The sequence below is a fragment of the Pelecanus crispus genome, chromosome 20, assembly GCF_030463565.1.
Source record: "Pelecanus crispus isolate bPelCri1 chromosome 20, bPelCri1.pri, whole genome shotgun sequence".
NCBI classification, from domain to species: Eukaryota; Metazoa; Chordata; class Aves; order Pelecaniformes; family Pelecanidae; genus Pelecanus; species Pelecanus crispus.
The window spans coordinates 2,273,754-2,299,862 of NC_134662.1; the positions used below are offsets into that span (position 1 = coordinate 2,273,754).

At 56.6% G+C, this 26,109-nt stretch overlaps 1 protein-coding gene across 1 annotated transcript; it reads right to left on the minus strand.

The window, feature by feature from the left end:
• Positions 1-4,924: 4,924 nt before the first annotated feature.
• On the minus strand, positions 4,925-19,852 carry MOB3A (MOB kinase activator 3A). Its single transcript, XM_075723514.1, has 4 exons — positions 19,812-19,852; positions 8,397-8,952; positions 6,364-6,566; positions 4,925-5,678 (listed from the first exon to the last, which is right to left on the minus strand). The coding sequence occupies exons 2-4, from the start codon at positions 8,812-8,814 to the stop codon at positions 5,649-5,651; spliced, it is 651 nt and encodes a 216-aa protein (XP_075579629.1). The 5' UTR covers positions 8,815-8,952; positions 19,812-19,852; the 3' UTR covers positions 4,925-5,648.
• Positions 19,853-26,109: the final 6,257 nt, after the last annotated feature.

Genomic DNA, 26,109 nt, shown 5'->3' on the forward strand with positions numbered 1-26,109 from the left:
CTCCCGGCGCTGGTCCTGCTGCCAGGGCGGGACGGGAGGGACAGGGGGGGCAGGGGGGACAGGGGACATGCACACGCGCACGTCCAAGGCGCACACGAGCACGCGGCGGTGCTGGCTCGCACACCGGCGACTCTCCCAGCCTCTCTCCTCACCCCAACGCAGCCAGGGGAATTCGGGCAGCTCCTGTGGTGCCCGGGCGGGAGCCTCTGACCCAGCTCCCCGCTGCGGGGGCAGGACGCCGGGGCTCCAGTGCAGCCCCAAATCCCAGTGCTCGCCCCCCACCGCCACCGCGGGGTTCTCCCCAGGGACGTGGCCCCGGTCCCTCGCTCCCCATCTGCTGCGGGGAAGGGGTCGGGGTGAATCCCGCTTGGATTTCGCAGCTCCTGCTTTGCACCCGTATCTCGGGGCCGCCCCTGCGCCCAGGGACCCCCGCGGCAGAGCTGCCCGGCCAGCCGTCTCGGGGACGGTGGGGGGACGACATGGCCGCAGGAGGGGTGGCCGTGCCGAGTGGTGCCGTGCCTCGGTTTCCCCAGCCGGAGGAGGTGCCGTGGGGTTAAGGAGCAGCCGTAACCCACAGCTGAAGCACCCGGTGTGGCCCCGAGGGAGGGCACAAACACGCACCGGGGTGGTTTCACCCCAAAAAAGGCTTCAAGTGGAGACGCCAGCTCAGTGGGGAGCATCCCCCGACCTTCAGCAGCCCCGCGGGGACGCAGCCGGGCCTGGCTCCACCACCCTGCACCGGCCAAAACCCGGGGGATGAGGAGATGGCGACGGTGAGGCTGGGCTGGGAGTGGGCACGGGCATCCGCCAGGAAGACGGGCCGAGTCACCGCGGTTAGGGAAATCCCAGCAGCCCCTGAAGAAAGGGGCAGGAGCTCCCGGAGCTGCGGTTTTGGAGCGTTTGGGGAGAAGGGTGGGGAGGGGGCTAGGCCTGTGCCGCAGCTGGGGTCCCGCCTTGGTCGCTGTGGCAGAGGGGACAAGCATTTCCAGGCGGTTTTTAAACACCCCGGGCTCTTTTTGCCCCGCTCCATCCTCCAGATTCGCCGGGAAGGGGCAAACCCGCAGGAGCAGCCCCGACCCACTGCAGCCCGGTCACCGTGGGGCAGCCCCGGGAGCCGGGGGACGCGGTGGGAGGGGAGGTGCAGGCTGGCACATGGCACAGTTTCCTAGAAGGAGCAGAAAAAGTCCCAAACCGCCACAAAAATTACCCTTGCTCCCTTGCCGTTTGAAAAGGGCATGGAAGCCACAGCGGGGGCCCCCACGCCCCCGTGCTGGAAGATGCTGGGTGCCGGCGCCACATCCCACAGCCTCTCGGGTCCGCAGCGGGGTTGTTCGCCGGGAGCAAAAATGAACCTGAGGCCCCTTTTTTTAAGCCGCCACTGGCAAAGCTCCGGGTAAGCCCAGCAGCGAGGGATGGTCCCCTCCTGCGGGCACAGAGCCGCAGATGCCCGCCGGCGTTGCCTGCGGGCTGTGGGGAGGGGACACGCGCTGCCCGCTCCGGTGACCGTTCCCTTGTCCCAGGAACCGCTGTCACCCCCTCCACGGAGCCCCAAACCAGAGCGGGGCAAACCCACGGCCCCGCTCCCCTGCCCGGGAGGAGGCGGGGGCAGGTCAGGGCTGGGGGGCTGCCAGGGCCCTGCAGGGTCCCCGCCGAGGGGGTGGTCTGGCCCCAGAGGCATCGGCTGTCTCAGAGGGTAAAAAGAAAGCACATTTCAGAGCCCTGGGAAAGCTGCCGGCTGCCTGCTCAGGGACGAGGGATGGAGGAGCAGGCAGCCATGGGGCTGCCAAGGTTTGGGGTGGCCGAGTGTGACAGCAGAGCTGCTCGGGGACACGACCTGTGCCACGCCGTGCCCGTTTCCCCAACCCCAAAGGTGCGAGGGGGGATAAGCACGGGATGAGGCAGCACCTCCTGGGGAAGGGAAACGCAGCCCGTGGCCCCTGCGGAGGGGTGGTCCGTGCCACGGCTCCGCAGCGCTGGTGCAGCCGTGGGACAGCGCCCGGGGCACGGGTGAGCGGCGGTCGCTGCTGAGCCGCTCCGGCTGGGGGGTCAGGGCAGGGGAAGGGGCGCGCTTGTGTTACCGCAAAGCCCCAGCAATGCTCCGAGCAGGATCTGCTGCTCGGGGAGGCAGCGCTGGCCGGGGACATCCCCATCCTCGCCCGGCAGGGACATGGCTCCGCAGACCCCACGGACGTTCCCCGGCTGAAGCCGCGCAGCTGCAGCTGCTGTGGGAGACCCCCAGACCCTGCTCTCCCATGGCTGGTTTCTGAGGGCCCGTGCAATTGCTGTGTCTACTCCCCAGCTCTGGAAACCAGCGGCCAATTTTAAGCAAACCCTAGTGGGAACTGAGGTCCTAAAGCTCCTGAGCTCCTTGACATTTGGGGGCCGGAGGACCTCAGCAAGGAGAGGGCGCAGGGCGAGCGATCGTTTCCTTGGGAGCAGCGGGCAACACCGCGCTGAGCCAAAGAAATGTTTCCCTGCGAACATACGGCCGTGGCAGAGCACCCTGCGGCCCGCGAGCCCGTGCTCGCTCCAGCTCCGGGGCAGACGCCATCTGTGTTTTTTGGGAAGGGGTCATCCCCGCAGAGGGGAGGCTGCCGGAGCCCTGGGTGTGTGTTACCTGCTCGACCCAGGCAGCCTGGCCCTGCGACACAGGAGATCTGCAAATCTGTTCTCCTTTGGGCTCTCACCAAAGCCTTCGTGACACCTCAGCCTGCATACCCCACCGGCACCTGGGGAGACGAGCGCTAAAATTACCGACAGGTCCAGGGGAGAGCTAAACCCGCTCTGCCAGGCTGGGTGCAGCTCTAGGCGTTCGCTGCAGCCCACTCGCCTGCAGACTTCGACTCGCTTGCAACGAGGCAGCTGCAGCTCACGGGCGAGTAAACACGAGGCCCCCGCATGGGGAGATGAAAGCAGGGTGCTGCCCGGGCGGTGGAGGGGAAAAGGCGGAGGCAGAAGCAGGGAAAGGCCGAGCGCCGGCTGCGGTGGCTCTGCAAACCTGTCTGGGCAACATCCTGCAGCGCCGCACGCTGCGGAGGACGGGCTCGGCTGCAGCAGCACCTTCGGGCCCTGGCAGCTCTTCTCCCCTGAAGGTGCGTTTCCTCCTCCTCCTCCCTTGGCTGAGCTGGTCTCGCATGGAAGCGGCCAGCTCTTTCCCCGCGCCAAGAAGGAAGGGAGGGCAGAGAAAGGCAGCGCGCTGCAGCCCCGGGGGTGACAGCCGGATGGGTGCCGGCACGCCCCCGGACACGACGCTCGTGGCATCCGAGGTCGGTGTGAAAGGGAAAGCAGATGAAAAGCGACGTGGGCTGAGCCCCGGCACCGCTTGGCACCCGCTCGCAGCCCCACCGCAACCCAGCCTCGGGTCCCCACGGGTTTGTGCCCTTCCCCGCTTCTGCGCAGGGTCCGGCCTCGCTCCTGGGGCGCACCAGGGGCTGGGGGGTTGCTGCACCCTCCCCCAAGCAGCGGTGGGGGGTCCCAGCTCCACGGGGACTCCGGCCGCGGCACCGTGGGGCCACGCTGCACGCTCTAGCAGCACCCGGCTGGGGCGAGGCGTGGTTCCAGCTGCGCTGCATCCACAAAAATCCGGGAGAGGGGCTGGAGGGGGCTTGGGAGGGCCCAGCACCTCCCCTGGGCAGGGAGCCTGCAGCAGCCATGCCAGGGGCGTGGGCAGGACCCGGTGCTGCAGGCAGGGCACGGCCAGGTCCGGTACAGCCAGGAGCCACGGCCGTGAAGGCCATTACTCCCCTCCTGGCCGGGAAAATAACTGGCGGATCCTGAATGCAGAGCCTTGGCCGATCTGGTCCGTCAGCCTCGATGGCCATGCCCACAGCTCCTTTCAGAGGCAGCAAAAGAGCCCGTCAGCAAGCTGGTAGGCTGGAATCCACCTCTCCTGCCCACATCCACCCCAGTTTTAGAGCTGGAAGAATCAGCCCTTGCGTACAGGGACATTGCAGAGACAAATCACGACAACCCCAGCCTGCTGGTTGAGCTCCAGCACCCGCCCGCTCTGCCCCACTGCCCTGGGAACAAGCGTGGGGCTGGGAGCAGCCCGGACCCGGCACCTGGAGAGCAGGAGGAATCAAACCGTGGGGCAGCAGAGCCAGGAGCACACACCCAAGAGCTTTTAGCAACTGTAGGAAACAGCTCTCCAGCGCACTTCCCGAGGAGTCCAAACACACCATGTTTGTTTTGCTGATAGAAAGCTTCTGACGAACGTCTAATCACCAGACATTTAGCAATCGGAGCGTGCTATGTAAATACAACATAATTTATTGGTTCAATTTCAGAGAACTATAGTGGTATTTGTACGAGTGTCCTAACAATAGTACAAGAAACCAGAGTCATGTATGTACAGAGATTCCAGGACACAGAAAAACTTTGTAAGGAAGAAGTGGTTAATGGTACAGTTTGGTCGCTGTTCATAGAAACCTTCCCTCTTACTGTAAACCCCGCTCCCCCACTCCCCCCCACATCCTAGGTAGAGACATCTACCTACCTCGGGGCGCTGCCAAGCTCCCGCCAGGCAGCGGAGTTGCTCGCGCAAGCAGCAGGCAAGGCTGCGTCTGGCCGCACACCAGAGACGCTGGTTACGAGATGCGTGCAGCTGAGTGCGGACGTGCTGCTCGGGGAGAGGGAGAAGGCTCCGTACCCAAATGGGGGAAGCAGAAAACGGTCCACGCGCAGGCAGTAAGCGAGGCTGGAGGGCGAGCGGCCCAGTTCCTTCTCAGCAGGGTCAGCGTACCACAAGGAGACGGGGAAGCGCAGGTGTTCGAGGAGACGACTTCCCCACGCCTGTCCCAGCGCCTTCCCGTGCTCATTCCCATGAGGGTCTGCTTCGCCTAACGCTGCCAGCGCAGATCCCCGTCCCCCGTGGGGACGGCGCACCCAGAGCCGCAGCTGGGCTGCGCGCGGGGAGCAGCTCAGCTCAGAGCTGCTGTAAGAGGCGAGAGCAGATTCACAACAGCAGCGCTCCCCCACAGACTACGTTAGCAGTGGTGGCAGCGCCGGTCTAACCATGAAAGAAACCCAAGTCCGACTCCTTTCAGAGGGAAAGCAAGGAGGGCCCAGCCTTGGGGATAGGATGCCAAGCGGAGGGTGAGCACAAAAGCAGCTCTGTCCAAAAACTGGACTCACAGCCAGTGAAAGAGGTGCTGGAACCAAGCAGCACCCCAGGGATCCACGTACACCAGCATTTCTTCCCCAATCGCCACGTCACCTCCCTTCACAGGTGGGAAATGGGTGTCCGGAGGGAAGTACCGCTTCCATGGCAGCACCAGCTACACGACACGGCTCTATCTGAAGCATCTGGCTCGGCTCGCTTGGTGCTGCTGCAGTGAGGGACAGGGAAGAGGCAGTACCGGTAGGCTCTTCCCTCCTCAAAGAGCGAGCATTTCCACCAAGTGGCCCAAAATATTTTCTTTTCTTTTTTTTTTTTTTTTAATAGAAATTACTATAAAAAACTAGTTAATCTAGAGCATCTTTAAAAAAATATTCCTGCAGTATCACAGTTTTACATTGAAACTCATTAAAAATATATAGATTTCTTTAACAAAACGTCTCTGATCTCCCCTTGAATCATGTCTCCAATACAGGAGTGGGACTCGGAGTCCTCGGAAGAGACACCGAGGTGGGAGCAGGAAGGTCTGATCTCAGTGGCACATCCGGGAGGTCATTTCCTTCTGTCAAAGGGACAGAAAAGACAAGGAACCATGAATGAAGATCCAGATCGCCAGGTGAGGGTGTGGATGAAAAATACCTCACCTTTGTTTAGTCGTAAATACCCTTCTCAGGCATGCGGTGACACTGTTTCTAAGAGCTCCAGTTTGGGCAGGTCCCTGTTCCCCCACCACTCCCATTCCCAGGCCCCGGCAGGGCACCCTCCCACTGCCCAACAGCTCCGCATGTCTGCTCTGTCGCTTATGGCTTTAGAAACACCATCACCACCTCCTAGGTCTGACTGGTCACGTTCTCCATCCTCCAGACTCCTTGTGAAGGCGGTGGTGTTGCCCTTGCTTTCCAGCATGGGAAGTAAGCACAGGGAGGGGGTTTTAGCCAGCGGCTAACAGCGCCGGGCTCACACAGCACACGCAAATAAGGCAAGCCAGCTGCTGGAAATGCAAGGAGGTCGCTGGATAACAAGTCAACTTCCCCCAAATGACCCTGGCCCAGCTGTGCCTGTGTGTCCTGACTCCCAGTTTCCTGGACAGTCAAACTGCAAGGCCAACTGATGTCCTGAATTTGGGCACCCAGTTTTGAGAAGGTACCAGAGACCTCTGTGACTCCTCCACCCCCAGCCCGGCCCTTCTGCGCTGGCTGCAGACCCTGACACGCCAATGTGTGCCCTGAGCCCACCCAGACACTCACCAGGGGTTCCAGCTCCTTGGTGTCTATGAGATTGAACTCTTTCACGAAGTAGTAAAAGTGCTTGTAGCAGGTGTTCACGTGAGCTTCCGACCCCATCTGGGTGATCCTGTCGAAATGGTGGATGTAGACATGGACAAAGACCCGGAAGAGCCTGGAGAGAATCTTCTTCACCACCGGGAGGAAGTTCTTGGGGAAGGGAGTACCTGGGAGGGAAGACACAACCATGAGAAACTTTCAGCCAAGTTAAAACTGGTTCCTTGGGGCTAAAATAAATTCATAAAATGGATAGATCAAGACAAAAGGTCTTCTGTCCCTGGTAATTTCCAGTTCCCCTATCCTTTTTTTCCCTTCCATTTGGATCAGATTTTTCAAAGCACAGATTTCTTAAGTGACAGAGTGCTACACACCATTGATTGCTGCTAGTGACTGAAAGCAAAGAGACCAGCCTCGGAGATTCCCAGCAGCTGTTTCAGTCTGATAGAGTTTTCTTCTACTCCTATTTGGCATGTTTCTATGAACAGTGCAAAATACTAGATATGACCAAGCAACTTCCCAGAAGAAAGAGTCAGTGCTGTTAACTCCCCCCAGTTATCTCTTGATATGTCTTTAGCTCTTTGGTTAAAAATTAAAGACATTAAGGTCCCGTTTAAAGGCATCAGTTCTTTAGGATTTGTTTAGCCAGGGCCCTGCAGCAGAGCGGGCTGGCCAACCAGCCATCTCAGTCGACTATTACAGTTCAAAGTTCACACAAGTCGTTTCTGGAGGAACGAGGATTAGTTAAACCCTTACAGTGCTCTGCAGCATTTCAGTCAGCATTAAGGGTGACGAATCTGGTTAAAAGCTGAGCTGAAAACAGCAACAATAATAAAACCAAAAACCCACAACCCTCCTGCTGTCGGAAGCTTGTCTTGCCTCCCCGAACAGAACAAACACCCTGCTTATAGTCCCCAGAGAGTCTTGCAGAAGAGTCCTAATGAAAGGCAACACAGCAGCCGTTTGCGTGACAGGAGGAACGGGTAGGGAGGATTTCAGTGTTTCGGCTGTCTGAAGAACGGGCTGTTTCTGCTCCCTGACTCTGCCCGCTCAACACCAAGTTTAAGCAGCATTTTGGCACGGGTGGAGGAGCCCCGTGGACGCTTGTGTGGCAGACACGTCCCAAACAGGGGCCAACCGCGTCCCATCAGAGCTTTGACCGGATAAATGCCGGGGCAGGAGGGAGGGAACTCTCTTGCATCTTGTCTTTCGCATCCCAGAAGATGGGAGCTCTGAATGGGATCAAACATATTTACCTAATGCTTTAGAAACTGAATTCTCACATCTTATTCAGCACAAAATAAACAAAAAACCCAACAATCTTTGTCCCAAAGCCAGTACACGAAGCTGCGTTTGGATATGCAGATTTAGGTGTCTTAGGCCAAATTCTCATTTCCATCACCCTGGCAATAGATAAAACACCGCCCCTCCCTCCATGCACATGTCAGCATCCCACCCAGCTGCAACAAACAGCCGAGCGCACGCCAGGAAGCACTGAGCTAGAAAGGGCAGAGTCAGCTAACGCCAGCCCATAATAACAAAGAGGCTAATTATGGAAACGTGGCCACCATCACCAGGCTGACGCAGAACACGCACATTGAACCCAAGCTAGCAATCAGCTCTAAAAGAGCTGTCCTTCAGGAGATCATGTCCAGCATGAACTACTCAAGAGTCATGTCAGAGACGGACTTTTCTATGAGCAGCCTCTTGTTTTCGCTGCCTAGGCTCGGCTTGGCTTTCCTCGAGGTATCCATGACTCCAAATGGGATCTGGTAACAGCTCTGGGTATTTTAGCACTCCAGAAGAGCTCTGAAGTTTCTCAAGTGCTCAGAAGAGCTTACTACACTGCCAGCCTCTGAGCAGCCCAGAAGGAAATAGCTCTGCTACACCGGTGATCTGTGCAACAGCATCTCCCGGAACAGAAAGGGGACCTGAGGGCCCAAAGGAGAAGGCTCTGCACCAGCCTCCCTCCCCCCAGCCGCAACTGGAACTGAACTCACCGACATTAGTGGGAAAGATGTCCTCGTTGTTGATCTGTACCTCAATCCAGTCCATCAGGAGGTTCATGTACTGGGGAGCAGACAGGGCCGTGGGTTTTCGGTACTTGTGCTCGTCCTGCCATCGGTACTCGTACTTGGGTCCCCCCGACATGACGGGGCAGGACTGCTCTGTGCAATAGTCACTGATGGTGCCGTAGATCAGGTTGATGCGGTTGAAGAAGTCCACCACGTGCACAGCCACCCAGTCATTCTGCTCCTCTCCCGGCGGCAGCTGGACGGCAACTTTCAAGTCCAGGCCAGCGTTGAGCGAGGCTTGAGCCTTCTTGTGCAGCTCAAACCGCTGAGTCCCTGGCTCAAACTTGCGCTTGGGCCGGAAGGTTTTGTCTTTATTGAACACTTGCTTTAAAGCATGGGACATTTTTCTTCTCTTCTTCTTTCTTTTCCAGGTCCGTAGCGATGACAGCCAGAGACACGACGCTGCTGGGCCGCTTGCCGGGGCAGGGCTGGAGCGACTCTGATCTTCACAGAAACTTCCCTCTGCTCATCTGGTCCTGATCTGCAAGGCAGCACAGAAGGACAGTGATTAGGAGCAGCTCTCTCAACAGGAAACCTTGTCTAAATCCCATAGGAAGAGATCTGGGATACCATCTGGGCCCTCGCCCCAGATCTGAGGAAGGGGGGAAGCCAACGCCAGCTTTTTTTCCTCCCCCTTCTCTTTACAGCCCAGCTTGCAGCAGAGCGGCGGCTCGGCTGGCAGAGGCGACCTGGGCTGAACGAAGGGGGGACGAGGGAACCAGCCCCACAGCCCCACAGGGAAGAGGCGCAGCCTCTGCAGGAGATGGCTGCCATTCACCCCGACATCGCCACACCAAGAGCCCCAAACCCCACAGAAACAAGGAGAAACTCCACCGCCTATTCAGCTCCAATACCCCAAATAGTTAAAAAGGGTAAAACAAGTTGGGTTTTACCTGTGTCAGATTTTTCACCTACGCTCCCCCCACCTTTGGAAACAAGCCCACCGAAAGGTAAGGTTATGACAACCTACAATAATGTTCAGATCTGTTGCCAGACGTAGTCCAGCACAACAGCTGCTTGAGCAGGAGCTGCGTGCGCTGTTGTAGCGCTGAAGACAGGACATGAAAGGGCGGAGGGGAACAAGAAGAAGAAGTCACAGCTCAGGCACCCGGAAAGAGAATATCCTGAAATAACACCAGCTCTAAGAGCAGCCACAGCCTCTTCTGCAGGTGCAGACAGACCATAAACCTGTTTTTCATTTCAGTTTAGCTCACTTCAAGTTGAAGGCTGGTTGAAAGCTGGAAGACCAGGGAAAGCTCACCTTCCTCTTCCAGGCTGTGGAAAAGAATTAGCTCCAAGAGGGTGAGACACAAGTTAAGATCTGAAAGGATGCTGACGAGAAACACAGCTCTGTTTATCTGTGGCTAATTATACCTCCTTTGTTCCCACATCCATCCCCTCGTATAATTTGTGTCAAGCTGCTCTTTGATGGAAGCTCAAGGCACAAAGCTGTGTGTACCAAAAATATTATTTTACATGTGCTGGACAGAGAAATAAAGTAACAGAAATTAACTAAAGCTGATGCCTTACTGAATCTGGCAAACAAGAGTTTCCATAATTTTCTAAGAAAGCAAGTAAACAAACCCCTTTCACCAAGCAGAAATATATTAGATCAATATGAAGCCGTAGTGTTGTTCAAATAGGCAAACAGTATCCTCAAATGTTGGCAAGAAAGTCCCAAATTCAAGGTCAAGACTACCTTTGCCACAATTCATCCCATCTCCAACAGATGCTGCATAGTGCTAATCAGCATTTCTTCTCTGGAGAAAGATTAAAAAGATTTAAACCAAGGCCTCTTGTTTTCTTATTTAATTACAGCAAGGAAGAAAACCCAAACCACTTCAGTTCGTCCCACTAAGAACAGGCTCAACATTTCCTAGTGCTGCTTTTCCTGCGGGAACGGGCTCAGTAACCTCTTCTGTGCAGGAGCAGAGAGATCAAAACTCCTGTTGCAACATGGGCCACGACATGCGTCGGGAGAAACCGAAAAAGCATTTTAATGTGGTTCAGTGAGATCCACCCCGGGCTGCAAGGTGAATTCACTGCACACGTGCTTTCGCCGCACATAGCACCGCTAAAACAGCTGCTGCGACCCCGTAAGCTACCGCGTGAGAGTCAAAAAACGAGAAAAGAAGAAAAAGAAGGAACCCCCCCGAAAACGTGTCCTTAGGAGGTGTTTGATCGCACCACAGACGTGGTTAGAGGAAGTAGCGAGCGGTGCGGAGGGACATCTGAGCGCGAGGCAGCAGCTTTGGTTACCAAGCGCTGTGTCACCGCCTCACCACATCCTGCAGCAAACGCCGAGGTGACCCGGCGCGGCGGAAGCACCAGGGGACTGCGCCCACCCCGCCGCGGTGCCACGTCCGGAGCGAAGGCAGGACCGGCCTCCAAGGAACGAGCAATGTGGACAGCAGGCGCTGAGTCTGCAGCTATTTCCAGCAGGAAATCAGTCCCAGAGAAGCGCTTGCACGCAACGATTTCCTTACACTGGAGATGGAGAAAGAAGCATCCTTTAAAACAAACGAGCCGTAAAGAAGCAGGAGCGTCGCCCTCCACGCAGCTCCCCGGAGGGCTGGCAGCATCCTTGGTGCGGTACGGCTCTGTCCCTGCTTATTTTCTGTCAGATCTGTCCGACTGCAGCGACCACGCTCGCATGCGCGCTGGCCCGAGAGCGCAGCCGGGCACCGTCCCCTCCGCTGGGCGAGGACGCGTTTCTCGCGGGGCCCAGCGCAGAGAAGGGAATGGGGTAAAACTGAATGGCAAAACCGCAGGGGAAAAACCAAACGTCCCCCGGGCTTGGCCACGCGCGTCAAGAAGCCAACGCTGACATTTTCCAGAAGAAATTGTCCTTTGAGTAGGGCGGAGAGACTTTTAACACGGCTTATTTGGGATCGAGGCAGTACCTGTCCTACAAACAACTCCCTCTCCCTACGGACACATCATTCATGAGAACTGGGGAGCTCGACACAGCAGGAATCACCTCTCGGACGATTCAGCATCTATCTGAAGGCATTAACAAAATGAGTAGCTGAGACTTCAAGCAGATGCAGCCTATTTAATTATGGTCTTTGACTGCAACTGAGCTGAAAGAAACATTTAGCTGGGGGGGGAGGGGGGGGGGGGGGAGGGAGGGGGGCGGGGAAAGGCACAGAGACCAAAAGCATCCCTGACATCGCTTGGAGATGATATCACACGTACAACACCTACTTCCACAGGCAGGAGTCACAGCTCGGGCAGCACTAAGATGCTGCCTTCGCACAGAAGAGAAACGAAAGGTTAGGAACAATTACAATGCAGGACATGCAAAGTGCCGGAATGCTACTTGCAAGCTTCAAAGATGAGGAAAACAAAACAAAAAAATCCCTCACAAACAAACCTGCAGTACATTTTGTTTACTCCTCCTTTCCAGCCAGCCAAGATTACGGCACACGTCAGCGGTGCTCCGAGAGGACCTTGGCCACCCCTCCGAGACCACACAACCGCCGCAGAAAGCTCCATGCCGTGGCAGGCTGTCCGGAGCACAAACAAACCTCCAGCTTCTCCGCTATTCCCAAGGTCACGAGAGGAGCGGCTCCGTCTTATGCTGGTTAAGGAGGCGACTTGCCTGCCCAGCGAGGGGTGTTGAGGCCTGGCCCTCCCAAAAGCTCGTTTTCTCCCCTTGCTCCCCGCTCTCACAGCTCCAGTCCTAACGCCGATTTCTGCTGATGGCAATCCAGGGCAGGACTGTGTGTACCATCGCTCTGCCGCTCCTCCTCCCTCGCTGGGAACGGCATGCGGTGCTGCCTTACTTTAAAACCAGGCTCCGGGCAGAGGAAACCCAGGAGGTTGCTTCCCCGGCTCTTGGTTACTTTTACATGCAGCTCGGAGAGGGTATGAAAAAAGGACAGACAGTCACCTCCTCCGAAACACCTGGAAAGTGCGTCCCCTCGCAACCTGCCACAGCCGTCCCGAGGCTTTCCAGGAGAGAGCAGAGTCCCGGCCGGATCCTGCCCTCCCCGCAGAGGCAGAACAGCCCAGAACCCTCTTCCAGGAGTCCCATGACTGCTCCGTCAGCGCCTGCCCCGAGCAACACCCAGCGCTCCCCTCTGCCGCTAACGCCGCGCAGGGGTTTAACAACAGCCGGGGGAAAAAAAAAAAAGCAGCAAGGCAGCACGTCAGCAAGCTCCTACCTGCGTTTCTAGCCTCGGCAGGTTACTCTTGCAATTGCTCAGCCCGTCTCTGCAACTTCTACGAGCGCTCGGCGGCACTGAGGCAAAGAGCTTCCTTTTTCAAAAGAAGGGGGGGGGGAAAGTCCCGTCTCATGCGCGGCTGCAAGCCGAAGGCTCCCGCAGGCTGGGGAGGGCTCAGACACGCGTCCACTTCCCTCCCAGTAACCCCAGCACCGGGGCGGCTCGCATCCTGCCGCCTCCCCGGTGAGAAAGCCCGTAAGCAAACTCCAGCGAGCAATGCGTTTCTCAAAATCATTGATTTCTCTCGTTTCCTTCTAGGGAAGCCACGCTGCTGTCCTGTGAGATGACACCGACACGGTTTTGCCGCTCAGCATTCACACCGAGTCCGGCCAGCAGCTCCTTCTGTGGCTGCCTGTAATTGCAGCCCTTCGGTGACGAGCCCGTGCCAGTCACCCCGTCCCCACAACTCCCCGGAAGGGAGAGGGGAGCAACGAGCCCCCGCCTTCCCCCCGAGCCACTTCCAGTGGCCTTACTCACCCCTAATGCCGTCACTCAGGCCAGAGTTTCCAGTACAGGACACAAAACCACCCATGCCAGTTTGATAAAGCAGCCACAATCTATCAGATGCATCGAGTGCCTCAAGTTAAAACTGAATTTACAGAGCACGCCCGAGAAGCAAAGCAGCTTCAATTTAAAACAATTTAAACAAAAAAGCAAAAAGACGGACACACACGCGCATTTTTTCCATAACTCCCCCCCCCCCCAAATACCTTCCCACAGCCATTCTGCACTAGCTCAGCTTCTCGGCACAAGATGAATCTGGTTTTCTACGATCAAAGGAGAGATTTTAATACAGAGAGCGAGGATCAGACCAATTATGGCAAGCAGGGCTGGACTGGCACTAATGACAGACAGTTTCTGTGCCTCCAGAGCCAGTCTGGCAAGAGACGAGACAGCTCGCCTTCATGGGACGAGGTTTTTGGCTGCTCTTTCGAATTGTTTTATGATCTGAGAAAGAAAGGTCTGTCCCCGTGCTTACCTCGGCCAGGGCAGGGCACGGTGAGGAGCGTGCGGGGCAGGAGGAGGGCCGAGCGCGGCTGCGGCAGGCACGCCTGGCCATTCATAATCCCGGCGAGACGGCGCTTCCACGTCAGCCAGCTTCCTGTCTGGCAGCGAGTCCGGCCTCCCGGCCCGGGGAGCTGCCAATGTTTTCCCAAAAGCTAATCATTCCCCTCCACGAGCTCCGTCGCGGTGTTTCTGTCTTCTCCCCTGCAAGACCGCTCCACGCTGCTGCGCGAGGGGAGCCGAGCGGCTGCCTGGCGTTACCCTCAGCGTCGCCTTTTCTTCTTTTCCCTCCATGCTCGCTCCCGGCAGCAGGAGCTGCTCTGAAGTTCAAGGAGAGGGAGCAGAGAGCGGATGCGGCCCAGCTGCACCTACAGCCCCAGGCTGGGCGAGACGCAAGCAGTGAGTTCCTTCTGCTGCTCCGCAGGACAATATCCACATTTTTCTTTTGGAAACTGCTTCAGGAGGAGCCTTCGCAACAAACTTACCAGAGCCATTCAGAAACGTGCATTTCAAAGGTTGAATTCCCAAGGTTTAGGCAAACAAAGAGCCCTTTATATTTCACCACAAAGTCAGTTTCAAAGTCCTGCTGGTCGCCAGCCACCCCCCGCAATTTAGATCTGCTGCACAATTTGGAGATTCCCAAGTTCCCAAGTAAGAAACTGTACGGACACCGACGCTTCCCGGAAAGAGGCTTGCCGAGGAGCAGGACGGCCTCCTTCCGCGCCTCTGAGCCATGCAAACGCAGAGCCTATCTGCATCGCCACATACGTAAGAAAAGGAAACGGCATAATAAAAGGACCAAAAATAGTTATACTGGGCTTTAACTGGTATCTTCTTTTTCCCCTGAAAGGATACGCACTCAGACCCATTTTAAAGTCAAATTAGTTTACATAATAAAGGGAAAAGCCCTGTTAAATTAAGCCATAGCAGGGTTAGGAGAAGACCCGAGGATGCCAGCGCAGCAGCTCTGGCAGAGCCCATCAGGCAGCCGCCGGGCGCAGCCTGCGCCAGATGCAAACGCTGCTGCACGGCGCGGAAAGCCCAGGTCACCGAGCAGCGAGAGGCACTGCTCAACCATCGCGAGCAGGGCGGAGGAGCAGGCAGTTTATTGCTCAACGCTGAGCTCAGGGTTTAGGTCCAGACCACGCGGCCATGACAGGAGGGACGTTACGGGGTTTGTGCGACGGAGCTCGCACCAGAAGCGGATGCGGATGGGAGGCAGGTAAGGGAACCAGCACGGATGGGGCTGGATAATCCCCTCTGGCAGGGGAGAGGGAAGGCTGAATCATCTTCAAACTTTGCATGCGAGAAGACCAAATTTCCAGCGTGGGCTGTCCCCCACCCAGCCTTCCAGGCATGGTCCCCACAGTCGAAAAGCCACACGAGAAAGTAACTTTGGTAAAAGGCCACCCCTCCTACTTTCCCTTCCCCAAAAGGGAAGGTCAGACAGCAGATGCTGCAATTTAAAAATCGTCATTTGAAAGCCTAGAAATGACTGCAGCGTAGCAGGAACAGCGATGGGAGCCCTGAGCATTACCCATTTAGGGCCAATTTTCTTGCTTCTTAACATGACAGCCGCATCTATTGCGGTGTCAGAGCCGCAGCTATCTTGGAAGGTTTCCCCAGATGCCGCTCAGAACGTCCACGCTGGGACGACGGCTGCGTGTGGAGGCAGAGCTAATCCGCTGCAGGCGCTGCGTTAAGCTGACAAGCTGGGTCACGACTCCAGGAGACAGGTTAACTGCACAGACAAATATTTCTAGGATAAACCACAAGGCAGTGGGTGGCTGACGGCACGCTAAGAGCACCTCTCTCTTTTCGAAGTGTGAGGGGCTGTATTTTGCAGCTTGCTCCTTCGGGAAGGCCTTTCGCTGCCCTCCAGCCTGGCTCTGTCCCCAGCGGAGGGCTCGTAAGGGTCAGCGTGGTATTTATCGAGCCCCAGCTGCACGTTTCTTCCTGCTTTTGCAGGCTCCACATCGTTGTGCTCACTGGGCAGGGATGTTTTTGAACCAACAGCAGTTTCATCTACGCTAACTTTGGGATCTGCCCCCACCCAAGAAAAAGGTAACACCAGTTTGGAGCATGAATTTTGCCTTCGGCTGATAAAACTGACTGCAGCACGAGGCACTGTTTTAGCAGCGTGGCTCTGGGTTCGAGATCACAGGAGTTGCCAGGGCTATGAGCTCCTTCACCCAGGGACTGAGCCGGAGCACGAGCTGGCCACAAGGCCAACCCCTCCCATGGCATGGCTAATCCCACCCACAAATACCTCTTCTCCCCTTGTTAATATTATGCTTTTGGAAGAAAAGCAGTATTGTTTCTTGCCGAAAGCAGATGCCCACGAGGCTTGCTCTTCCCCTCCACGAGGAGATATGGCAGTAACCCAACATGTTAGCGTGCCTCCAGGCAAGGAATAAGCCCACTGATGTGGAGCTAGAGATCACCTCAAGACTAAAAAAAGAGAAGCCTGCAGTTAAGATGAAGAAAAAACTTACAGTGGCTTTCAATACAGCCATGGGCCTTACTCAGCTCCTGCTTCAAACTGAAACAGGTTTTGGATGGCTCTAGCTCATTTCGTGGTCCACAGGCTCCCTCGGAGCCAGCGCAGAGGCACGCAGCCACGGCCGCGATTCACCCAAATCCCCCCGGTCCCCAGAAACACAGCACCGCGGTCCCCGAGCAGGCAAGGGCAAGCACCGAGCGTGGTCGCGGCAGGACGCTTCCACCGCGGCACAGCCCTGCCCCAGCAGCACACGGGCACATCCGGCAGCGTCACCGCTTCTGCCTCTTCTCAAATTAACAGCAACAAAGCCATGCACCTACGGACTTCAGGCTCTTCTGGAAGAAGTCAAAGCTGCCACAGCGTGATGGATTTTTTTTGCACTGGCTTTGCATACTTGCAAAAGTGTTTTTTTTCTGGCCTTCGCTGCCTCCGTTCCTCTCCTCTGCTCCCCGGGTGCTTCATGTACTCGGAGCAGCAATTTGCCCATTTCATCAGGAGCAGAACAGCCCTTTTAGCACAACACCAGCTCCAGAGGGAAGCAAGCAGCAGCCCAAAGCAGGAGTCACAGATAACTCTGCCTCCCAGGGGCACCTGGAAAAGGGAGGATAAAGACGCAGCCCAAGGTGCACTCTTTATCGAAAGCATTAACTGGATATTACGTATTTCTAAAGATAAGCTCCTAAACCTCCAGCAAAGCTGTTTATGGATCCACTTACAGCAGCATTTATGGCTCAAGTACCACAAAATACTTTCCTGTCTTGTAAGATACTAAAACTCAGAAGTTGAAGGCAGTTCTTTCCCCAGATCCAAACGCTGTGTCCACGACTGGTTAGGTTTTGCCATCTCTCTTCTCTGACCCCACACGCTTTCACTGCTGACAAGGGAAACATTTTTCCTTTGTGTACTGTGGCCATAGAGATCCCTGGCCTGTTTACAGAGAAGCACATCACAAAACATGGCACACGGCAGTATGGTCCAACCTCCGCAAACGGGACTAAATCGCAGTGTTTCAGTTCGGGCGGCACTTAGAATCATAGAATCATAGAATCGTTTAGGTTGGAAAAGACCTTTAAGATCATCCAGTCCAACCATAACCCACACTACCAAGTCTACTCTAAGGCAGTCAAGGGTAGACTAGACTAAACCATGTCCCAGAGTGCCACATCTGCCCGTTTTTTAAACACTTCCAGGGATGGGGACTCCACCACCTCTCTGGGCAGCCTGTTCCAATGCCTGACCACCCTTTCCGTAAAGAAATTTTTCCTAATTTCCAACCTAAAGCTCCCCTGGCACAGCTTAAGCCCATTTCCTCTCGTCCTATCGCTAACTACGTGGGAGAAGAGACCAACACCCACCTCAGTACAACCTCCTTTCAGGTAGTTGTAGAGAGCGATAAGGTCTCCCCTCAGAGAGACTTCACATCACATCAACGAAAGGGCCATGTTAGAGCCAAACGTGGACAAGGAAGCGCCTGGCCAACGGCTCCCGCACCAGAGCGCGGCTGAAGTCACGGAGGAGGACTTTGCTCAAGACGCGGAGTGTGCACCAAGCTCCCTAAGCCTCAGCCAAGAGGACAGGAGAGCCCGTCTCCACGTCTGATGATGGCACAGCTGACTGTGCAACCCCAAGTAACGTGCCCAAAAGAGCATCCAGAAACTGAAAGGGAGCCAGGCACAGGGAACCAGCTCCCTGCTCGGCACCTCAACTTGGCTCTTCAGCGTAAACTGAGAGCACGTTTTTTCCTACCACACCACCAAGCTAGCACGAACTTCCAGCACTCCTCTCCTGCCTTTCTGGGGATTTTCAAAGGTTACAAGCTTGCCCTCCTGCCCAAGTTAACTTCACAAGTACGTGACTAAGACAGAAAGTGAATGTAAGAGATGGAATACACGGTCCAAGAAACAGCAATAGATAAACACAGAGTTGGATGTGAGCCTAAAGCTCGGAAATGAAGCAGAGTGCAAGGACAAAGCCCTGGGGACTGTGATAAACAGGTGGCTGGGGAAATTTCACATCTCCTAGCAAAAATCCCCCCCTGCCCTACAAACTGGCAGAAGACTTCCAGACCGGAAAAGGATTTTAAACAAAGAAGGGATGGAAATTGAGAAAGCGTGGCCACTCGTCAGCTCCAAGCACCAGGAGAAAGCAATCTTGCCTCTCACTAGCACCAGAGTCCGTGGCAGAGATGCTTTTCCCTAATATCTGTGCCACACACCGGACAACTCCAATCCCTCTTCCCTCCCTCGCCAGAGGACTTCCTGCCCTTTCCTTTTGTCCGTCCTTCTCACGCACAGGAACGGTTTGCTTTGAAGGGGCTGAGGTTATCGCGCCGCAGATCACAGCAGAGGCAGCTACTGTAAGATCAGCATTCCTCTGCTCCTAGCAAGAGACAGAAGCAGAGCAAGAGTTTGCTTTCAAGCGTCACAAGTTCTCCCTCATGACAGCCGAGCTGCGGCTCAGCAGGACCAGAAAAAAAATGGAGAATTCTTCTTTCTCCCCAAGTACGTAAGAGATTGAGGACTTTGAACTTCAGGACTATGTCTTTACCTACAATAGAACCATTTATTAGCATAGCTAGAGAAGGATGGGGGGAAAGAAGTGGAATAAAGTACAGGAGTATCCAAGACTGTAATTTCTCGGTTATGCCGGCAAAACCCTCCCTCTCAGCGCTGTTCTTGTCCCTCGCTGTGAGGTTTTCAAGCTGCTAGCACAGACTGCAGCAGGTACCACCGCCCGCACACCTGCGCGCAAGCCCCTTCCGAGGGAGGCGACGCCGTGGGCCAGGTCTCTGCGCTGTGCCCCCAGCACCCCCTGGCAGACCCCGCTCCGTGGGACCGTGCTCTGCCCACGCTGCCGGCTCCCGTCACCCCGGGGCTCAGGGGGCTCGGGGGGGCTCAAGGAAGCGGGGGGCTCAGGGGGCTCAGGGAAGCGGGGGGCTCAGGGAAGCGGGAGGCTCAGGGGGCGCGGGGGGCTCAGGGGGGCTCAGGGAAGCGGGGGGCTCAGGGAAGCGGGGGGCTCAGGGGGGCTCAGGGAAGCGGGGGGCTCAGGGGGGCTCAGGGGGCGCGGGGGGCTCAAGGGGGCTCAGGGAAGCGGGGGGCTCAGGGGGCGCGGGGGGCTCAAGGGGGCTCAGGGGAGCAGGCCCCTGCCCCGGCCGGAGAAGGGGGTTCCGCACGGGCCGCAGCCCGGCGAGCGCAAAGCCGGGAGCAGCTCGCTCGCCATTGCCTCCCGCCCAAGGGCGAAGTGGAAATAATCAAAAAAAGCAGAAGGAGAGGGCAGAGCTACAAGTCCCACTTCAACAGGTTGCCCCTTGCGGCCGGCCCGCCCCGCCGCGACCCCGCAGCCCGAGGGGGCCCCGGCCCCTGCCCCCGCGGTGGGGCCCGCGCAGCCCCGCACCGCCGCCCTGGGGCCTGGGGGGACCGCGACCCCCGGGCAGGGCTGGGGGCCCGCCCCGGCCGCCTCCCGAGGCCGCCCCGGCCCAGGGACTGCCCCGCCCCCCCTCCAGGCCCTCTTGGCCCCCGGGGGGCCCTGCAGGCCCCTTCCACAGCCCCCCCAGGCCCCCCTGCTCCCCTCCAGGCCCCCCCGGTGCCCCCCGCTCCCCCGCACCTGGCCGGTCGCAGCTACTCCGTGGCGGCGCGGAAGCGAATCCCCTCACGAGGCCGCAGCACTCCGCCCCCCGCCCGCTCCGCAGCACTTGGCGCTCGCCCGCCCGGCCCCTCTCCGCGCGCAGCCAGCGGCGGCCGGCCCTACTTCCTCTTAAAGGAGCCGCCTCATACGTCGGGGCATAGGCAGCGCAGGCGAGCCCGCAGCCCCCGTCTTCTCAGAGGAGACTTCGGCCGACATCTGAGGCACGCTCGGCCCCGTTTTTTTGCCCGAACCCGGCACGGGGCTTGCGAACGGGCCGGCCTCGCCGCCAGCTCCTCCCGTGGGGGGACCGGGGCGGGGGCCGGGGGCAGGCAGTGCTGATGTCGCTGTGGAGGCAATTGGCATTTTTAAAATCCTATTCTCTTCTATTTTACTCTGTTTGCCTTTGCTCTTTTCTTCATTTTAGTCTTTTATTTTCTTTTACTCTACTTTCTTTTACTCTATTCTACTTTTTTTTTACTCTTTTACTTTTATTATCTTTTAGTCTGTGTAATTAATTTTATTTTCTTTAACTCCTTTATTTTACTCTTATTTTCTTTTATTCTACTTTATTTTCTTTTCTGTAATTGATTTTCTTTTATGTAATGTCTTTATTTTCTTTTATTCTCATTCATGTAATTTCTTTCATTTTATTTGTTCTTTTCAGTTTTCTAGGGCTACGGAGGAGAGGCGGCCCAGGTGCCATGGCCCTAGCCCAGCTGAGGGGCCCTAGCCCGGCCGAGGGTCCATAGCCCAGCCCAGGGGCCCTAGCCCAGCCCAGGGGCCCTAGCCCAGCCGAGGGTCCATAGCCCAGCCCAGGGGCCCTAGCCCAGCTGAGGGTCCATAGCCCAGCCCAGGGGCCCTAGCCCAGCCGAGGGGCCATAGCCCAGCCCAGGGGCCCTAGCCCGGCCGAGGGTCCATAGCCCAGCCCAGGGGCCCTAGCCCAGCCCAGGGGCCCTAGCCCAGCTGAGGGGCCCTAGCCCAGCCCAGGGGCCCTAGCCCAGCCCAGGGGCCCTAGCCCAGCTGAGGGGCCCTAGCCCGGCCAAGGGTCCATAGCCCAGCCCAGGGGCCCTAGCCAGCCCAGGGGCCCTAGCCTGGCCAAGGGGCCCTAGCCCGGCCGAGGGTCCATAGCCCAGCCCAGGGGCCCTAGCCCAGCCGAGGGGCCCTAGCCCAGCCCAGGGGCCCTAGCCCAGCCGAGGGTCCATAGCCCAGCTGAGGGGCCCTAGCCCAGCTGAGGGGCCCTAGCCCAGCCCAGGGGCCCTAGCCCAGCTGAGGGGCCCTAGCCCAGCTGAGGGGCCCTAGCCCAGCCCAGGGGCCATAGCCCAGCCCAGGGGCCATAGCCCAGCTGAGGGTCCATAGCCCGGCCGAGGGTCCATAGCCCAGCTGAGGGTCCATAGCCCAGCCCAGGGGCCCTAGCCCAGCCCAGGGGCCCTAGCCCAGCTGAGGGGCCATATCCCGGCTGAGGGGCCCTAGCCCAGCCCAGGGGCCGTAGCCCAGCCAAGGGTCCATAGCCCAGCCCAGGGGCCCTAGCCCAGCCCAGGGGCCATAGCCCAGCCCAGGGGCCATAGCCCAGCTGAGGGTCCATAGCCCAGCTGAGGGCCCCTAGCCTGGCCAAGGGTCCATAGCCCAGCCCAGGGGCCCTAGCCCGGCCAAGGGTCCATAGCCCAGCCGAGGGGCCCTAGCCCAGCCCAGGGGCCCTAGCCCGGCTGAGGGTCCATAGCCCAGCCGAGGGGCCCTAGCCCAGCCCAGGGGCCCTAGCCCGGCCGCACACGCTGCTGGGCCCCACGCCGTTATTCATTTGTCCATTAACACCGGCGGAGCCCGGCCGCAGAGCGCCGCACGCCGTGGCAGAAACCACAGAGTCAGGGGAAGGTTTGCCTTTGTTAACGTGGTGGGGCAGAAGAGCATGACGAGGCGATCTGGAAAGGGCAGAAACGCTCAGAAAGCAGAAGCAAAAATTAAATTCAGGTGGGGAAAGCCCCGGGCCTGGTTTCATGGAGCAGTGGCTCCGGCGTGAGGCCAGGGAAGGCCCCGCTCCGGCCCCTCGGCCCCCGGGAGCGTTTCGAGAGCAGTGCTGCCCACGAAACGCCGCTTGCTCCGAGCACCCTTCCACCCCAGCTGCCTGCGGCCCGTCCTCCTCACCGCCCGCACCTCTGGCAATTTTGCCCTCTGGCAAGCCCGTAACGTTCTTATTTTTCTGCTTTCCAGCCCAGCAGCGCTCGCCTGGAGCCTATGGCGGGGGGAGCTGGAGAGGGGCTCTGGCACCAGGCAGAAGCGGCCGCGGTCCGGCCCGGAGAGGGGGACGCCGGCAGCCAGGCCAGGCTGGCGGTCGGATCCAGCTCCGAGCCTGGCCAGGGGTTCGGGGCAGTTTCAGCTGGCTTGGTTTGAGAGGGGTGTGCACATAGTTGAAGTTTAAAGTCATAAAAAGGAGAAGTAGCAGGAAACACAGCTGCTGGTTCAAAGGGAAATTTTCACAAACATCAGAAGGAGGGAAGTCCAATGCAGGTGGTAAGTCCCTGGGAAGCCTAAAAATCCCTGCCAAAAGCACAGCCGTTCCTCACACCCTGCAGAGCTCCCTCCCGTCTCCCTCGGCTCCTGCACTCGGAGCGTTTTTCCTAGGCTCCCGCCCCTCCGCTAGCACCCCAGGGAGCTCGGGGCGCTCCCTGCCAGGTGCCCCCATGACTGCCCCAAATTGGCAGTCCCGGACCCCCAGCTCATCCCCTCTCCTCCCGCAGTGCTCGCAGCCCAGCCCGGGGAGCACGCGGCAGCACCCGGGGGTGAAGGCTTCGGCTCCTTGATCCGGGCCTCCTGCTGCTCCTCTTCCCAGCAGCTTGGATGTTCTGCAGAGCAGCCGGTCCCACTCTGCTCCCAGGGGCCCGGCCGCTGCCCAAGGGAGGAGCGGGGCAGCGGCTCCAGCAGCGTCAGTGCCTCTCCAGAGAGCGCAGCTGCCCGCGGTCGGGCACCTCCACAGACCAGACACTGCTTCTGCCCGAGACTTGGCATGAAACGGTCACGAGCACAAGCCTCGGGGCTGGCGCTCTCCTCTCCCTGCAAGGACGGTGCAGAGTACCGTTTCTTTTATGCACTTGCTCATTACATACCGTGTGTAAAAGTACACTTAGGTAAGGACCGATTTTCTTTGTCCAGTTGCTCAGTGAATTTTGACACGACGTAAACGCAGGCAAGAGCCTGTCTCACTGTTCGAAGCCAAAGTGCACGGTGCTGGGTTGACCGTAAATCCTGCATTGTCCACTCAAGGTCCTGGAGCTCATTACATACTCGATGTTCGCTCCAAGTGCTTCCTCGGTTTGTTTTTTTTTTTTCCATGCATTTGGAAAGAGATGGGTGTTTGTTGTTTTCATCCTGTTTCAATCAGATTTGCACAGTCCCACGACACGGCAGAGCAAGCAGGCATCCTCCCCGCAGGCCGATATGGGATTGCGATACTGGACTCGCGCTGCACGTGGAAAACAAAATGACCGGGTCCTTCCTTCGCAGCAGGAGCTCACCTACCAATAATGGGGCCGGCGAGTTCGTGCAAACCGTGGGTTTGCCTCAGTGCAGAGCTGGCAGCTCCTGACTGTGCAGCCCCAGATATTTTCTGTCCTAAGAGATGATTTTCACAGGTTCTGGTCTTGCTAGGAACCACTGTGAGTATCAGCAAAACCAACATCTTGGTTCCTGTTGTGATGGTACCAGACCTTAATCCTGCTACTAACGCTACCATGTTTCCGTCACAAATTTTACTGGATGCCAGGCCGAGAGGAAGAGATGGAAGGGGCTGATTTCTGTCCTTCAGTTTCTAGGTATCTCATCAAGACCAGAGCTCTGAGTTTCGCAAGTGCTTAGATTTTAGCTGCAATTGCAATCAAAAAAAAAAACCCAACCCAACACCAACTTAATGCAGCTTTAACTGAGGTTGTCCGAATTACTTTTTTTTTTTCTCTCCCCTGTAATTTTTGTGTTAGTGACAACTGTTGCTTGCGATGCTGCCTTCCAAAGGAGTTAAAACCTGACAGCCTGACCAGTGCGTAGGAATCAAAGCTTTGGTGCCTGTAAAAATCGGGTCAGTTTAAAATACAAGAGATGAAGAACAGCATCATTCCAGCCTCCCTCACTACAGACTCCTTCTCTGCTCACGTACTGCACGCCTTCGAGCTGTTGCCGCTGACGGAGCGGGTACACGATGCGCACGGTAGGGACAGGGGACCGGCAGGACCACCCTTGCTGACGCACAGCAGTCCCCAGCCGATGAAACCCACCCGCCCCGCGGTGTTAGGAATGACTTCTTACCTCCTCCGGAGCTTTTGGAATGCCATGCCTCTTACCCCCCCCAAAGACACAAGCCTTCAGAGCTGGGGTACGTCCACGTCATGGTTTTGGGTCCATACAAACTGGACGGGTCTTATAAAAGGACTATTTACAAAGCCAAAAATTTAACTTTGTTTTGAAAGTTTATTGGATCATCTTGACACAAAATCATTACAGCAGCTTGTGGTATGTTGTTTTCTTTTTTTTTTTTTCTTTTTTTTTTAAGGGAATGTTGATAGCAAATTTGTGAATGTAACACATCATACAGTTTCAAAATTCTAGAATCACTGCACAGGATTCTGTAAGAGAAGACTCTACATGCTAAAGTGACAGTTTTCATCCATGAATTTAAAAAAAAAAAAAACAAAACAAACCACTAATTGAGGAACATTATCCTTTAAGACAATTTTAATATGTTCAGTTTCTAATACACAAACTGGCTAACCAAGGGAGGTTGACCAATACCAAAACCTACCACTTCACCAGCAGTGAAGCCGGCTGCAAACGAATTCCTGCAGCGCACAAGCGCGGTCAGAATACGAAGCTGGTCCTAGCAATAAAACCGCAGCAGAGCCTTTGCAAAAATGCCCTAATATGGGAAGAGCGTAAAGAGCACACAACGCTTAAAGCACAGGACGTTCACCCAAAGGAGAAGATCAACGCTTTATCCCGTTCCCTGCGCAGGGTTTTAGTTGAACTCTGCCGGGCGCTGCTGACGCCTGTGGGAGCGGCGGCCGTGCTGGAGAAGCGCAAACCAACCCCGCTCCTCCCCGGGGACCCTTTCGGGAACAGCAACCCACAGCTCTTGACCCGTGCCTCAAAGCAAAACCGTTCAAGCGTGTTCTCAGTTTGCTGGGTATGGAACAGCAACTAAAAGAACTTGGGCTGAAAAAAAAAACCCCAAAAATTGAAAGCAAGAGATTTTGGAGAAGGCCATCAATTAAGCGTCTCTGTAAAGGACACAGGGACATCCCCTTCCAGTCAGTGATTCCAAAAAGATTTCAATAGTGCCGATGGGCTTCACTTTGCAGACCCTCCCCTTCTTCCCTCTAAAGTCACCCTCTACAGAGACAGGTCTGCAGCTCCTCACCAACCCCTCCCTCCCGCCACACAGGCAGGGAGAGCTCTGCTGCAGGGAGCCAGGTACGCTTGCGCTGCTAAATCTGCATCCGCTGCTGCGAGGGCAGGGCCACGGGACGCTACGGGGACAACTGAGACAACACGACATCTCTGATTTCACAGCACAGAGGGAGGGAACGGGGCTGTATCTGCAAACTGTTCAGAGTACAAGGGATTACACGTGTGGGCATTTCTCTAACCTGGTAGTGGTCAACCTCAGCTGGTGAGCAAAATTATAAAAAAGCAGGAACAGACCCCTTTGGATTTCCAGTTTCTTGCTACACCCTAACTTTTCAGGAATGTGAAATTGAAGTGGACTCAGAAAACACATCAGCAGAGACTGCTCAAAGGGGAGAGGCATGATAGACTCCATTTGCGGGGGTGGTCAACAGGAGCAGAGAACCAAACAGTAACACTTCCAACCTGTGTTTCATGCATTCACTCTCTACTCTTTCAGCCGTCACTAAAAGAAGGTTAAGGCTCAAGGCAACTACTATAAACAGAAACTCAAACATCCCAGGTTCTCACAGGGCTCATTTGGATTAGCTCAAGGAGATGGAGGATGTTTATATGCTGATCACAATAGATCTTGAGATAATAATAATAATAAATCATATATTTAAAAAAAAAAAAAAAAAAGAGGCCTTCAGGTCCAGCACCAGCCTCTGCTAGAAATATACATCAACTACAGCAGCCCTGGAGACACACTCCATGGCTAAGGATCAAGTCAACCTTCCCTGGCAATAAGCACAAGCAACAGGCTCTGTGCTACTGTTGATAAAATTCTGCTTAGTCCACCATCCCACGCAGATGGCAAGGTTTATGGGATCATCGTGAGCTGCTGAATAAA